The sequence below is a fragment of the Nomascus leucogenys genome, chromosome 10 (genome assembly GCF_006542625.1).
Source record: "Nomascus leucogenys isolate Asia chromosome 10, Asia_NLE_v1, whole genome shotgun sequence".
In the NCBI taxonomy this organism is placed as follows: Eukaryota; Metazoa; Chordata; class Mammalia; order Primates; family Hylobatidae; genus Nomascus; species Nomascus leucogenys.
This window is the reverse complement of record NC_044390.1, coordinates 2715293-2729947: the sequence shown is the minus strand read 5'-3', so window position 1 is coordinate 2729947 and position 14655 is coordinate 2715293. Positions and strand designations below refer to the sequence as shown.

The 14655-nt window shown below is 44.1% G+C and overlaps 1 protein-coding gene across 2 annotated transcripts in view; it reads right to left on the bottom strand.

The window, feature by feature from the left end:
• Positions 1-11476, bottom strand: part of NLRP13 (NLR family pyrin domain containing 13) — a 41364-nt gene extending 29888 nt beyond the window's left edge. For both annotated transcript variants that reach the window (XM_030821800.1, XM_030821799.1), the window contains exons 1-4: positions 11139-11476; positions 4055-4123; positions 3679-3747; positions 3003-3068 (exon numbers count right to left, since the gene is read on the bottom strand). In XM_030821800.1, the coding sequence (XP_030677660.1) occupies positions 3003-3068; positions 3679-3747; positions 4055-4123; positions 11139-11457 (523 nt within the window). In that variant the 5' untranslated portion in view covers positions 11458-11476. The remainder of the gene's footprint in view (positions 1-3002; positions 3069-3678; positions 3748-4054; positions 4124-11138) is intronic.
• Positions 11477-14655: the final 3179 nt, after the last annotated feature.

The following is a 14655-nucleotide window of genomic DNA, read 5'->3' as shown; positions in this document are numbered from 1 at the left end:
GAAGAAAATGTGGTGTGTATGTGTGTATTTATGTATACGTATATATACACACCCAGGAGTACTACTCATAAAAGATAATATATCTTACAGCAATATGGATAGAACTGGAGGCCATTATCTTAAGTGAAATAAGTCTGACACAGAATAACAAATACCGCATGTTCTTACTTATAAGTTGGAACTAAATAATGTGTAGATATCTACGTATAGAGCAGAATAATAGATGTCAGAAGGGTGGAAAGGTAGGAGGGGGTTGAGGGACGAAAAATTCCTTCAATAGGTACAATGTAGACTATTCAGGTGATGGCTCCACCAAAAGCTCAGACTTTACCACTACACGATATATCCGTGTAACAAAATGGAATGCAAACCACATATTTAGTCAAGATAGTATTTCTGTTAATTTGGCAAATATTTGGAAGAATTTTTATTGATACTTGGAAGGAAAAAGACACCCACAATATCATAGTGGATGACATTTTGTTACAGCCTTTTAGAGGATCAATTTGACTATAAACTTTAGATTATATATATATCTTTTTGTCTAGGAGTCCTAGTTTAAGAATGTCTTCTACAGAAATATTTGTGGATATGCACAATATGATATGGACATTTATCAAAGTATTGTTTAATGTTTTTTAAAAAGCTGGAAGCCTAGATTTCTGACAACAGGAAAAGGTTAAATATAAACCATGACATATCCATTCAAAGGTATATGGCAAAAGAATAATAAATATTACCTGATATGATCCCAGAAAAAGTGATTAAGTTAAGGATCTGGAGAAGAGGAACTTATCCTGGATTATCTGGGGGGCTAATACAATTGCACATATCATCCTAAAGTAGGAGCAGAGGGAGATGAGGCACAGACACCCAGAGGAAAAGACATAGCAGGTGGCAACGAGGCCACAGAGGTGGAGATGAGAGTCATGAGGCCACAACCCAAGAAATACTGGCAGCCACCAGAGCTGGAAGAGACCAGAACAGATCTTCCCCTAGAGCCTTTCTACTGACATGTTGATTTCAGTTAATTGGTATATTAGTCTGTTCTCACGGTGCTAGTAAAGACATATCCAAGACTGGGTAATTTATAAAGAAAAAGAAGTTTGATGGACTCACAGTTCCACATGGCTGGGGACGCCTCGCAATCATGGCAGAAGGCAAAGCAGGAGCAAAGACACGACTTACATGGTGGGAGGTGAGAGGGCGTGTGCAGGGGAACTCCCCTTTATAAAACCATCAGATCTCAGGAGACTTACTCACTGTCATGAAAACAGCCAGGGAAAGACCCACCCCATGAATCAGTTACCTCCCACCAGGTCCCTCCCATGACACATGGGAATTACAGGAGCTACAATTCAAGATGAGATTTGGGTGAGGACACAGCCAAACCATATCATTTGGCCTGTCTCTCAAAGAGGTTTTTTTTTTTTATTGTTTTTTGAGGTGGAGTCTTGCTCTGTCACCAGGCTTGAGTGCAGTGGCACGATCTTGGCTCACTGCAACCTCTGCCTCCCAGGTTCAAGCAATTCTCCTGCCTCAGCCTCCCAAGTAGCTGGGGCTACAGGCACACACCACCATGCCCGGCTAATTTTTGTATTTTTAGTAGAGACAGGGTTTCACCATGTTGGCCAGGATGGTCTTGATCTCTTGAACTCGTGATCCACCCACCTCAACCTCCCAAAGTGCTGGGATTATAGGCGTGAGCCATTGTGCCCAGCAGAGTTGTTTTAAGCTATCCAGTTTGTCATACAATTGGTTAACCGCGGCCCTAGGAAACTACTGTAGCATACAACCTTCATTGCAAGACTCAGCATCAATTTATATGCCCAGGATACTGAACGCTGATGCTGCTACACACAGGAGAAATGATAATGTTATGGGAGGATAGAAGGGAAGAGAGATACCTACACCATGACAAGAAGTCAGTAGATAACCAATCAGAAAACTAAGAAATAGCAGGAAATATTAATCACTTACAACCATAGAAACAAATATCAGAAGTAGCCCCCAAGAGCAGTGGGTAGATGTCTCTGTAGAGCAGACCTCAAGAGCTGGCTGGGAGGAGTCACGCTTTGCATTACAAGCTCTATATCCCTGTGACTCTTTGGGGCTTGTATACATGCACATGTACTTCTTTGATAAAACTAAACTTAGAACTAGAATGTATGTTTTACTTTCTCTGTGTGAAAATCTCCATAGGGCCACTGGTACAAAAACTACAGATGCCTATTAATTCACCTGTTAAAAGGTAATCTCAGTATCAGTTATTTAACAAAAGCACCAAGTCCAGAAGCAGACACCAGTGTGTGAGAACCTACAGGAAAAACAGAGAATCCCATTTATAGTAACCTATTTTTCTGTAGGAGATCAGTCAGGGTGGTGGGAGAAGTTGTAGGAAAAACACAAACCTTCTTGGAAGGCCAGGCGAGAGGGTGTTGCAAAGCTTCGGGAAAGAATGAGCTGAAGGCGTGGTTCTTACCCTGGGGCAAAGGCCAAGAAGTAGGTACAGAAGAATGCAGGGGAGTTTATCTGAATAGCTTGTTTATCATGTCGCCAGAAACCTTGCCTTTCATCACCCACGCGCAGGAGTAGGGGGTGGAAGGGGCACAACCATGTGAATTGCCCACAAGTGTGTTGACTCAAGGCCTCTGTCATTAAATCTGTTCTAAATAAATGCCCGCAGTGCCGGCTTGTCAGGGCAGTAGCTGCTGACTCTTCACAGCACCCTCCTCAGTGTCTGTGGGCAGCCTAGTCCCCTAGCCTGCTCTTTCGCTGGATATCTGTCTGAGTGCATTTTTTCATCCATTGTCCGGCCAGGGTCTGCGGGTTGGACCTGGCATTTTTCAATAAATTGTACTGGAAGAACCAGTCGGGAAGAGCTTTTAATTTCTTGCATAACATAAATTGAAGAAAATGTCAGTAGGAGGCAACTGTACTCTGGACCTAGTAAAATCAATGCTCGTTGAGCAACCTGTCCATTATCAACATAGGGTACACACCTGCTTCTTCTAGCATCTCTGGTTCTTCTTGGTTTGGATCTTGGCATTCCTGGGCCTGTACATTCCCTGAAATAAACAGTGACGATGAGATATGAAAATACCCCAGACTGAAAATGGGCCACAATGATAAAGGTTCTCAGTAGAACCAACTCTTTCTATGGCAAACTTGAGAGTGAAGAGACTGGAGGAATCAGAATGCCCAGTTTATATTTTTTATTTATTTTTAAGAGATGGAGTCTCACTCTGTCACCCACGCTAGAGTGCAGTGGTACCATCTTGGCTCACTGCAACATTTGCCTCCTGGGTTCAAGAGATTCTCCTGCCTCAGCCTCCTGAGTAGCTGGGATTACAGGCACACACCACCAGGCCTGGCTGATTTTTGGATTTTTAGTAGAGATGGGGTTTCAGCATGTTGGCCAGGCTGGTCTCAAACTCTTAACTTCAAGTGATCTGCCCACCTCGGCCTCCCAAATTGCTGGAATTACAGATATGAGCCGCTCTACTCAGCCATAAGTTATTATTTAATAAGAAATACTGGAAGAACTAGATGGAAAGAGTTTTTAATTTTTTATGTACCATAAATTCAAGAAATTTCAGTGTAGGCAGCAAATGTGGACCAATGAAATGAGTGCTCCATCAAGCAACCTGTCAATTATTGACAAAGTAATGTACACACCTGTTTCGTCTTCTAGCTCCTCTAGTTCTTCTTGGTTTGGATCTTGGCATCCCTGGGTCTGCATGTTCCCTGAAATAAACGTTGATGATGATATGGAAAACACCCCAGAGTGAAAATGGGCCAGCAATATTGGAAGCTCCCAGTAGAACCAACTTTTTCTACAGCAAACGGGATTGAAGAGACTGGAGGAATCAGTATGCCCAGTTTACAGTAAGTTATTATTTAACAAGCAATACTGAAATAATTAGTTGGAAAGTTTTTAATTTTTTATGCACTATAAACTCAAGAAATTTCAGAGTAGGCAGTGGATATGGACCAGTGACTGAGTGCTCCATCAAGCAACCTGTCCATTATCAACTTAAAGTAGTGTACACACCTGCTGCTGCTTCTAGCATCTCTACATCTTCTTGGGTTGGATCTTGCAGCTCTTGGGTCTGCACATTCTCTGAAATAAACAGTGATGATGACATATGAGAATACCCAGACTGAAAATGGACCAGCAATAATGGAAGCTCTCAGCAGAACCAACTCCTTCTATGACAAACTGGAGTTTAATGGTCTGATTCCTCCAGTTTTCTCAAGCTCCATTAGCCCAACTGAAGATGCAGTGTGCACTCTGGAAAGTCCGCAGCACACGCTAAGCACATTCCTGCCTCAGGGCCTTGGCTCCAGCCCTCCCCACTGCCTGGATTCCCAGACATCTGCTTAGCTCACTCTCAAGGCTCTGCTGAAATCTTACCTCCACAATGGTACCTGATAAGCCTAATCATGACTACCACCTATATCTTTAATCACATACCTTAGCCTCTTCCCATCTGCCTTGTCCCACGTTTGCACTTGTCACCTTTTAACACACCATGTGATTTATACATTATGTCCATTTCATGTCTAGGGAGATGGCTAGTCTGTTCACGGATTCATCCCAACTGTGTAGAACAGTACCCCACACAGAGAAGCCACTCTAATATCTTTGGAGTAGAATACCATAGGAATAAAAGCACCAAGAATTGGGTTCAAACCAAGTCTCTCAATTTGCTGCACATCACCACTCTGAATGTCCCCTTCCTCATGAGCTAGAAGACCTCTTCTATGACTCACAGTGGCCAAACTCATTTTACTGTGTAGTACATAGCTGCTATGGGACAATACCTTGTAAGGGATTTGCATCTAAAGAGATATGGCTCTAATATTTACAACTCCATTGCTTGTCACTGTTTACATGGCTTGTACTGGTTAGCAAGCTGAGTCCTGCACTTCCTCCAGATGTTCCATGTTCCTTCAAAGAACAAGAACTCATCATTCTCCACCCATGTTAGCCTAGGCCAAATAATCCCAGCTCTCTGAAGCTCCACAGACCCTACCTGTGGAGTCTGAGCCCTACGTCCACATACTTCAAGCTGAAGTCTGTCCTGAATTCTAACCCTCCTGGAAGCAGGGAACTGGAGTGGGAACCTTTTCCTAGGCATAGCCCAAGCAGAGGAAAAGTAGACGATTTTTCCCCTCTTCTCTGGCTCTGTTTATCCAAAAGCCAACTGTTTGACATGTGTCATTCCTCTGTTGCAAATGAATCCAATGATGTGAGCCTTCCAGGTTATAGCTTTACTGTCAAGTATCAGGCATCACCATCTGGATCTTCATAGATTAAATTTAAGACTCTAGATGTAGCTGGGACCACCTCTCAGAAAAGCCAGGCTGTTCCAGAGGAACAGCCTAGCAGGACTAGTACATAGCTTCAAAGAGAAAACAAAGGTTAAAAATTAGTAAGTTTTTGCTTATTCTCCCTCATACTCAGGGAACTTTGCAAGGACATGAAGGAAGAGCGAAGAACAGGCATATGGAAGTTCCATCGGTCACTCACCAGGCCTAGGCATTCCTCCACTCTCTGGTGAGGCACACTAATCTGAGAATGTTTTAAATGCCAGAGGAGCATGTTTTAGGTAACCAGCCTACCCTTCCTACACCCAGCATTACTCCTTCAGGCTCCATAGACTTACTTAGTGGTGCCTTTATCCTAATCCTAGCAACCCCTGAATGTAGGGAACACTGGGGATTTACACATAGATATGCACTTAAGTCAATGTGGTCCCTGTTCCCATTGCATGTTAAACCTCACTGCCGTGTGGAGGGTGGTGGGGGAAAGTTTGGCCTTGTCTTAAGGGTCCCCCCCAAAAAACTGCTTTACTGGGAAATGATTCCTACATAATTAAAAATGCAATGCATGAAGAATATAATTTTAAACTTTTATGTATATAATGAAATAACTGAAAAGTATGAATTCTACCCACGCATGGTCAAATGATTTTTGACAAAGATGCAGAAGCAATTCACTAGAAAAAGAGCTCTTTTCAACAAATGGTGCTGGAGCCAGCGGATATCTATAGGTGGAAAACATAAAAAGGAAAGGGATAGCAACCTCAACTTTACACCTTATACAGGAGAAAAAAAACCAACCCCAAAGAGAGAATAGATTTCAGTATAAAAGGTAAAAACCAGCCCAGCACATTGGCTCACACCTGTACTTCCAGCACTTTGGGAGGCTGAGACCTCACAAGGTCAGGAGTTTGGGACCAGCCTGTCCAGCATGCGGAAACCCCGTCTCTAATAAAAATACAAAAATTAGCTGGGTGTGGTGGTGGGCGCCTGTAGTCCCAGCTACTTGGGAGGCTGAGGCAGAAGAATTGCTTGAACCCAGGAGGCAGAGGTTGCAGTGAGCCAAGATCATGCCACTGCACTCCAGCCTAGGCAACAGAGCGAGACTCCATCTAGGGAAAAAAAAAAAGTAAAAACTGTATGACACATTTGCCTTTGATTATTCTCTTTTGTCTATGAAATAAAGTCTAATTCCTTAAAAAAAATTCCTAATTCTGACTTCCATTTGTACACCTATGGAAGCCTGAAATAGCTTCTTCCACCGCAAATTTGCAGACATATCCTTGGGTGGGGTAGAGGGAGTGTGTGTAGTGAGGTGACACTCTCCCATCTCTGATACTGCTGGCCAGGCACCATGCTTAAACAATCATCCATAAACCACCAGGGCAAGTGATGCTTTCAGATAAAAAACCACCCCAAAGATCGACTGACATGCGAGTTCCTACTCTGTGCCCAGTGCCTTTTAAGCATTTCGCCCTAGAAATATAGAGGGTGGAACAGTGACCCCAGTTTAAGAAAGAATTGTGGCCCCGTGTTAAAATCACTTGTCCAAGGTTACAGTTGTCAGATGGAACTAGCCTTTAAATCCAGGCATCCTGACTCTAGAACCTGAGCCCTTAAGCCAATAATCCCCAAAAGACAATACGTGGGTCTTTGTATACACACGTGCGTCCGCAAACTCACTCTCAAATGCATATCCCACAGCACTGGTCAAGTACAGAGATACTCATGGTACAGTTTCCTAGATGACGGGGCTAACAGGGCACAAAGAACCACCTGATCCACCTGCTGAGCTTTTATCGTCCCCTGCGTGGCGGGTGAGGTGGATGTGACCCAGGGATTTCTCCTACTTGAGAGGCATCTTCCACATGCCCCATGCCTTTAGAAAGGAGGAACCAGACAAGGACCAGCGAAACAGGGTCCTTCGATGTGCTCCTGTGATGTGCCCCGCCTGGCCCTGCAGCCTTCAGGCAGGAAGTTTATGCTGCCATTTGAAGTCAGCAACAAGAAACAAAGGATAAATGCTTGAGGGGAGGGGCACCCATCTACCCTGATGTGGTTATGATGCATTGCTTGCCTGTATCCAAATATCTCATGTACCCCATAAATATATCCAACTACTATGTATCCAGAATTTTTAAAATTTAAGTTTAAATTTTAAAAACATCAGTGACAAGAAACAGGATAAATGCGTGAGGTGATGGACACTCCATTTACCCCTGTGACTATTACCCAATGCATGCCAGTATCAAAATATCTCATGTACCCCATAAATATATATACCTACTATGTATCCAAAAACCTTTAAGTTTATATTTTTAAAAATCAGCAACAAGAAAGTTCTTCCTTTGAGAGCATTCTCCTCTGTGCTAATTCCTCTCTCCAGGTCTCTATAAAGAGAGATATTCGGTTGGAAACAGAATTTAAGAGTTCTAAATCTCTATTTTCAATCTCTGATATCCTTTGTTCATGACTAAAACACCAAAAGCAATGGCAACAAAAGCCAAAATTGACAAATGGGATCTAATTAAACTAAATAGCTTCTGCACAGCAAAAGAAACTGTCAGAGTGTACAGGCAACCTGCAGAATGGGAGAAAATTTTTGCTATCTATCCATCTGACAAAGGGCTAATACCCAGAATCTACAAAGAACTTAAATTTACAAGAAAAAAAAAACAACCCCATCAAAAAGTGGGCAAAGTGTATGAACAGACACTCCTCAAAAGAAGACATTTATGCAGCCAACAAACATGAAAAAAAGATCATCACTGGTCATTAGAGAAATGCAAATGAAAACCACAATGAGATACCATCTCACGCCAGTTAGAATGGCGATCATTAAAAAGTCAGGAAACAACAGATGCTGGAGAGGACGTGGAGAAATAGGAGCGATTTTACACTGTTGGTGAGAGTGTAAATTAATTCAACCATTGTGGAAGACAGTGTGGCGATTCCTCAAGGATCTAGAACTAGAAATACCATTTGACCCAGCAATCCCATTACTGGGTATATACCCAAAGGATTATAAATCATTCTACTATAAAGACTCATGCACATGTATGTTTATTGAGGCACTGTTCACAATAGCAAAGACTTGGAACCAACCCAAATGCCCATCAATGATAGACTGGATAATGAAAATGTGGCACATATACACCATGGGATACCATGCAGCCATAAAAAAGGATGAGTTCATGTCCTTTGCAGGGACATAGATGAAGCTGGAAACCATCATTCTCAGCAAATTAACACAGGAACAGAAAACCAAACACTGCATGTTCTCACTCATAGGTGGGAGCTGGACAATGAGAACACATGGACACAGGGAGGGGAACATCACCCGCTGGGCCTGTCGGTGGGTGGGGGGCTAGTGGAGGGATAGTATTAGGAGAAATACCTAATGTACATGATGGGTTGATGGGTGCAGCAAACCACAATGGCATGTGTATACCTATGTAACAAACCTGCATGTTCTGCATGTGTACCCTAAAAAATAAAAAAAGTAGAAAGAGGAAAATAATAAAGATAAAATCAGAAATCAATGCAATACAAAGCATGCAATAGAGTCAAATCAATAAAGCCTAAAGTTGGTTCTTTGAGAAAAAAAAAATTAAGACAGTAAAAAAAGAAGAATTCTAAATCGCATTCTCTAGTTTTCTGCTTTACATCTGCCTATTCCAATCAAGGGCATCTGGGGGCTTTAAAAATGAGAGAAGGACAGGGAAAAAGGGTGGAGTGGCGTTCTAGTCTCCATCCCATCCTCCTTTCCACCAGAAGATACACAAAGCCCGAACTTGTATGACTCTGAATGCCCCGTGTCCAGGGTTCTGATATGGAAGACTCAGTATTGTCCACTCTCCTTCCTTAGAACTCACTCATTTGGGGGTAGGAGAAGCTGTACATGGTCAAGCACAGAGCCTTTGGAGACACACTGCCTGGGCTCATGTCCCAGCTCTCCTGATCACCAGCTCTGTGACCTTGGGAAATTTACTTAAGCTGTCTGTGCATCAGTTTCCTTCTCTGTAAAATACAAATAGGACCTCCTTCTTATAAATATAGTGAAGAATCAGTACGAATGCATAGACAGCATTAAGATAAATGCCTGGTTTATGACCAGGCACGGTGGCTCACACCTGTAATCCCAGAATTTTGGGAGGCTGAGGTGGGCAGATCACCTGCGGTCAGGAGTTCGAGACCAGCCTGGCCAACATGGCAAAACCACATCTCTACTAAAAATACAAAAATTAGCCAGGCATGGTGGCGGGTGCCTGTAGTCCCAGCTACTTGGGAGGTTGAGGCAGGAGAATCCCTTGAACCAGGGAGGTGGAGGGTGCAGTGAGCCAAGATCACACCATTGCACTCCAGCTTGGGTGACAAGAGCAAAACTCCATCTCAAAAAATAATAATAATAATAATAATAATAATAATAATAATAATCAATGTCTGGTTTATAACAGGCACCAGGAAACATGATTATTTTCAACAGATCTCATAGGCAGTCAGTTCTGCTATAAAGTGACATATGCATTCTGAAAACTCACCACAGCAGATTAAATGGTGCACTAAAACCACAGGGCTTATGGGAAATAGAATCAGTGATTATATATATTAAATATAAATTATATATAATTATATATTTATATATTACATATAATTTTATATATAATATATATAATATATAAGTTATATATATTAAAATTATATATATAATTTTAAGCAGAAGCTTAAACAGCACAGTTTTGTACTTGCTGATTAATTATAAAACACTTTATTACCACAGTAAACACTGCACAATCCTACAGCACCACAATCGGCCCTGCAACACCTCAGTAGGTCTTGCAATGCCACAGAAGATGTGGCATGAAACTTTATCTTGAGTAAAACATGAACTTTGCTTGTGAACATGGGAAGTGTTACAGCTTGTGAGTTTTTGTGAAGTGGAAGAACAATGATGTGAAGTCAAAGTGTAGAATGGGCAAGGCTCGTACTGAGGAAGCAGGTAGATGTTTGAGGTATATGCCTGTGTGCATTGTGTACAATCCTACATGGCTCTGCTCAGCTGAGTGCAGGGTTGGTGGGTCGGGGGGCGGCGGCGGGGGGGGGCGGGGATTGTTGTGGTTTCTTAATATTTCTCTTGGATAAAACCATGCATCAGCTAACATGAAATTTGTGCTGCACTCAAACTGTTCCCCACTACAGCAATCGCATTGGGACAAATTTGCATTTTTAAAAGAAGCCTGGGCTGGGCGCGGTGGCTCACGCCTGTAACCCCAGTGCTTTGGGAGGCCGAGGCGAGCAGATCACGAGGTCAGGAGATTGAGACCATCCTGGCTAACACAGTGAAACCCCGTCTCTACTAAAAATACAAAAAAAATTAGCCGGGCATGGTGGTGGGTACCTGTAGTCCCAGCTATTCAGGAGGCTGAGGCAGGAGAATCGCTTCAACCCGGGAGGCAGAGGTTACAGTGACCTTCGATCGCACCACTGCACTCCAGCCTGGGTGACAGAGTGGAGACTCAGTCTCAAAAAAAAAAAAAAAAAAAAGAAAAAGAAAAAAAGAAAAAGGCTTATAACATAACTGAATGTGCCTCTTCCGATTCCCTTTCTTGCCTTTGCTACTGCTTCCCAGGCTAGAGCACTAAATATTTATAGCCTTGATGCCTCTAAACATCATACTGTCACAGCTTATCAAGGAGGATTTGTAGGGGGAGATCGGCAGTGTGCAATGACCCCATGAAAACCCAGCGGCTACCTCCTTGCTCTCAGGAGTACCAAGCAGCCCTCCCGCCTTCCTTCTTGAGGACTCTCACCTTTCATCTTGGCTGTAACTTTCTCACACAGTGAGGTCAGATTCATCGTCTGGAAGATGCCGAGGACCACTTTCCATGCCTGACCTTTTGGGAAGTGTTCGTCCAAAAGAAAGGACAGATTCAAGGGGTCGGCAGCTCTCAAGTTTGCCCAGGGGATACACGGGAAGTGCCCCTGGGGGGCCGACCAGAAGTCCATCAGCTGCCGGGGTTCCAAGCAAAGCTTGAATTCCTCTAGCTGATACTGATCCAGGGCCATCAGGTAAGGCAGAAGCCCTTGGATAGTATCACCACCGGCACAGGTGGTTACAGAAAAGTTCATCTTGCCCAACACGTGCAATTTCTCACTTCAGCAAAGGACTCCTACATCCACAGGACACTTGGGACCTGTGGAAAAGGAGAGAGTTGAAATCATAAGCCATAAATATCACCTCCTCTCACTGTCTTGCCTACACATTTGAGTATTTTCACTTCACAGTACTTCCTGCTACTTGTGTTAGTACACTTTTTTGTTGTTTTTATGAGACAGAGTCTCACTCTGTCCCCCAGGCTGGAGTGCAATGGTGCAACCTCGGCTCACTGCAAACTCCACCTCCCGGGTTCACGCCATTCTCCTGCCTCAGCCTCCTGAGTAGCCGGGACTACAGGCTCCCGCCACCACGCCCAGATAATTTTTTTTTTGTATTTTTAGTAGAGACGGGGTTTCACCGTGTTAGCCAGGATGGTCTCGATCTCCTGACCTTGTGATCCGCCTGCCTCGGCCTCCCAAAGTGCTGGGATTACAGGCGTGAGCCACTGTGCCCGGCCTCTACTGGGTATTTTCTCTGGCAACCTTACCTAGACTCGAGATCACTGGCTTTCATCCCATCCCAGAAGGAACAATGCCATCAGCACCTGATTTATCTGCCTTACTAAAACAGTGACAGCTGTCCTAGAAAAGTTACAGGTGCCTGATGGTACTTACCAACTCACATTCAGAGGGTTCACCTGAAATGTGAATAAGAAGAACATTGAAGTGAATTAGTCACAGTAAAGATCAAAGACATTTGAGAGATGGGAATGGGGGAACTAATCAGGGAGAAGAGGTAACAGAGAAAATAGAAGTTTCCGCCCATCACGATTTTGGCCACCAGGCAGCTAACGGTGATTGAGACAGATCTGCCACGATTCCCCCATAGAACCTGGTCCGGCATGTATGCTGGGTCATCTCAAAATACCAGGTAGCATTGAAGGCAACAGAAAGACAGCAGAACAAAAGACTGTATTTTTGTGATGGAGTTTCGCCCTCATTGCCCAGGCTGGAGTGCAATGGCTGGATCTCGGCTCACTGCAGTCTTTGCCTCCCAGGTTCAAGTGATTCTCTTGCCTCAGCGTCCGAGTAGCTGGGACTACAGGTGCACACTGGCCTTGGCCTCCCAAAATGCTGGGATTACAGGTGTCAGCCACCATGCCTGGCCCAAAACACTATGCTTGAAGCTACTGGTGTGTGACCCCCGCCAATGTCTCCCAAAGAGAAATCTCCAGAAGAGATGTATGTTAGGAACTACCCTGGCAGCCCAAATTTACTGGACTACTCCAGAAATTGTTGGAGAAAAGATGGGGAAGGGCATACAGGGGAAAACTTGAAACATCGTGGAGAAAAACCCTTTCAGGTATTAGCAGGGAGGATAAAGACTAGGGGAAAAGCTTATTTGAGAATCAGATGACATTGAGCTATCATCGAACACCCAGTAGAAGCCGAGCAAGGGGGCTGGGCGCGGTGGCTCACACCTGTAATCCTAGCTTTAGGAGGCCAAGGTGGGCAGATCACATGAGGTCAGGAGTTAGAGACCAGCCTGGCTAACATGGTGAAACCCCACCTCTACTAAAAATACAAAAATTAGCTGGGCACGATGGTGGGTGCCTGTAATCCCAGCTACTCAGGAGGCTGAGGCAGGAGAATAGCTTGCACCTGGGAGGCAGAGGTTACAGTGAGCCGAGATGGCACCACTGCACTCCAGCCTGGGCAACAAGAGCAAGACTGTCTCAAAACAATAAAAAAAAAAATTACTCCATGCTGCACTTCTTTGGTTGTATGTCTCTTGTTTAAATTTTTAAACCAAGAAGATAGGAACTGAGGTATCACAGCAGCCACCAACAAACTCCTCCAAGATTATAGGGTTAGGTTCCCGTGAGCCTCTCGTCACATTTTCATCCACTAGTCAATACATAACCTTGCTTTTTATGTGTCTCTGTTTAAGGACCCCTAATACATATTGTTGATTCATTAACATTGAGCCCACCGCCACCAACACTATACCTCATGCCTGAAAGCTCATCTAACGCATGCATTGTCTTCAGAACCCACATCCCAGCCTTCTTGTGTGTAGAGCACCAGACAGAACTTCCACACTACACAAGGGGAGATTTAGACAGCAAAGTCACCAATGAAAAGCCCAAAAATGCAAAAACAGGGCACTAAATAGACTGACCAGCACTGCCTTATCTGACCTCAGCTCGAATTTTCCCTGGCTCTGTGCATGTCTGAATGACTTTGCAAGCTCTGCAAATATTGATTTGGGGGTTGCCAGCAGATCTTAGCGAGTAGATGAATTCACAGACATGGAATCCACAAATAAAGAGGATCAACTGTAATTAGGATGAAGCATGTTGGGTATGAGGCCCACGTGGTGCCATGAAGTTATACAGCAAGTAGGCCAAGTACATAGGACTCGCAAGGAAATCCCTCCAAACTTGAAGCATGCATCAGATTGAGCCAAGGAGGGCGGGAAGAGGATTGGGGGTAGAGCGGTCAGTGAAAACAGCAAGTGCAAAAGCCCTGGAGGGAAAAAAAAAATACAGGAACAGAGAAATTCAGCTAGAAAGTCTCACACAACTGCGGAATCCCTGAGGTTGAGGAGGTGGAAAGCTCCTAATCAAAGCAGGAAGTGTGTGCAATCAACTTTTGCTCCTAAGAAAACACCGGCAGGATACAGTGGAGGGAAAGATCCCAGAGAAAGATGAAACCTTAGAACAGAGAGAGGAGACGTCTCTTACCAACCAGACCCTGAATCTCACATGAGTTTCCAGAGGCTCTGATTCGGGACACCCCATGGAAGTAGTCACTGCCACCCCCTCCTCACCCGTGAGCAGCCCTCGGGTCCGTCTGCCTCCTCTTAGCTGTGTCTTGGGGCCTCCTGGTTTATAGCTCTCTTCCCACTCCCTTTCCCCAGCACAACTCGAGGTCAGTTGAGAAGCCGACAAGACTCAGCTGTGACATACAATCTCTGGTTTTTCTCCTCCAGATCTAGATAATCACAGGATTATTCAGGCTGGGAGGCAGAACTGCGTTTCTAATTAAAAACCATACTATCCTGGCGTAAATGGAGCCATCCACGTCGGCAAAGAGCCACAGATGTGAGTAATGCCTGTGATTACCCCTCCTGCCATCTGGGAGATCGCACAGGGCAATGAAAGATGAGAGGGAGAAAGAGGTCGTGAGACACTAAAATCACGGTTGCCGCCACTTACAGGACTGTGT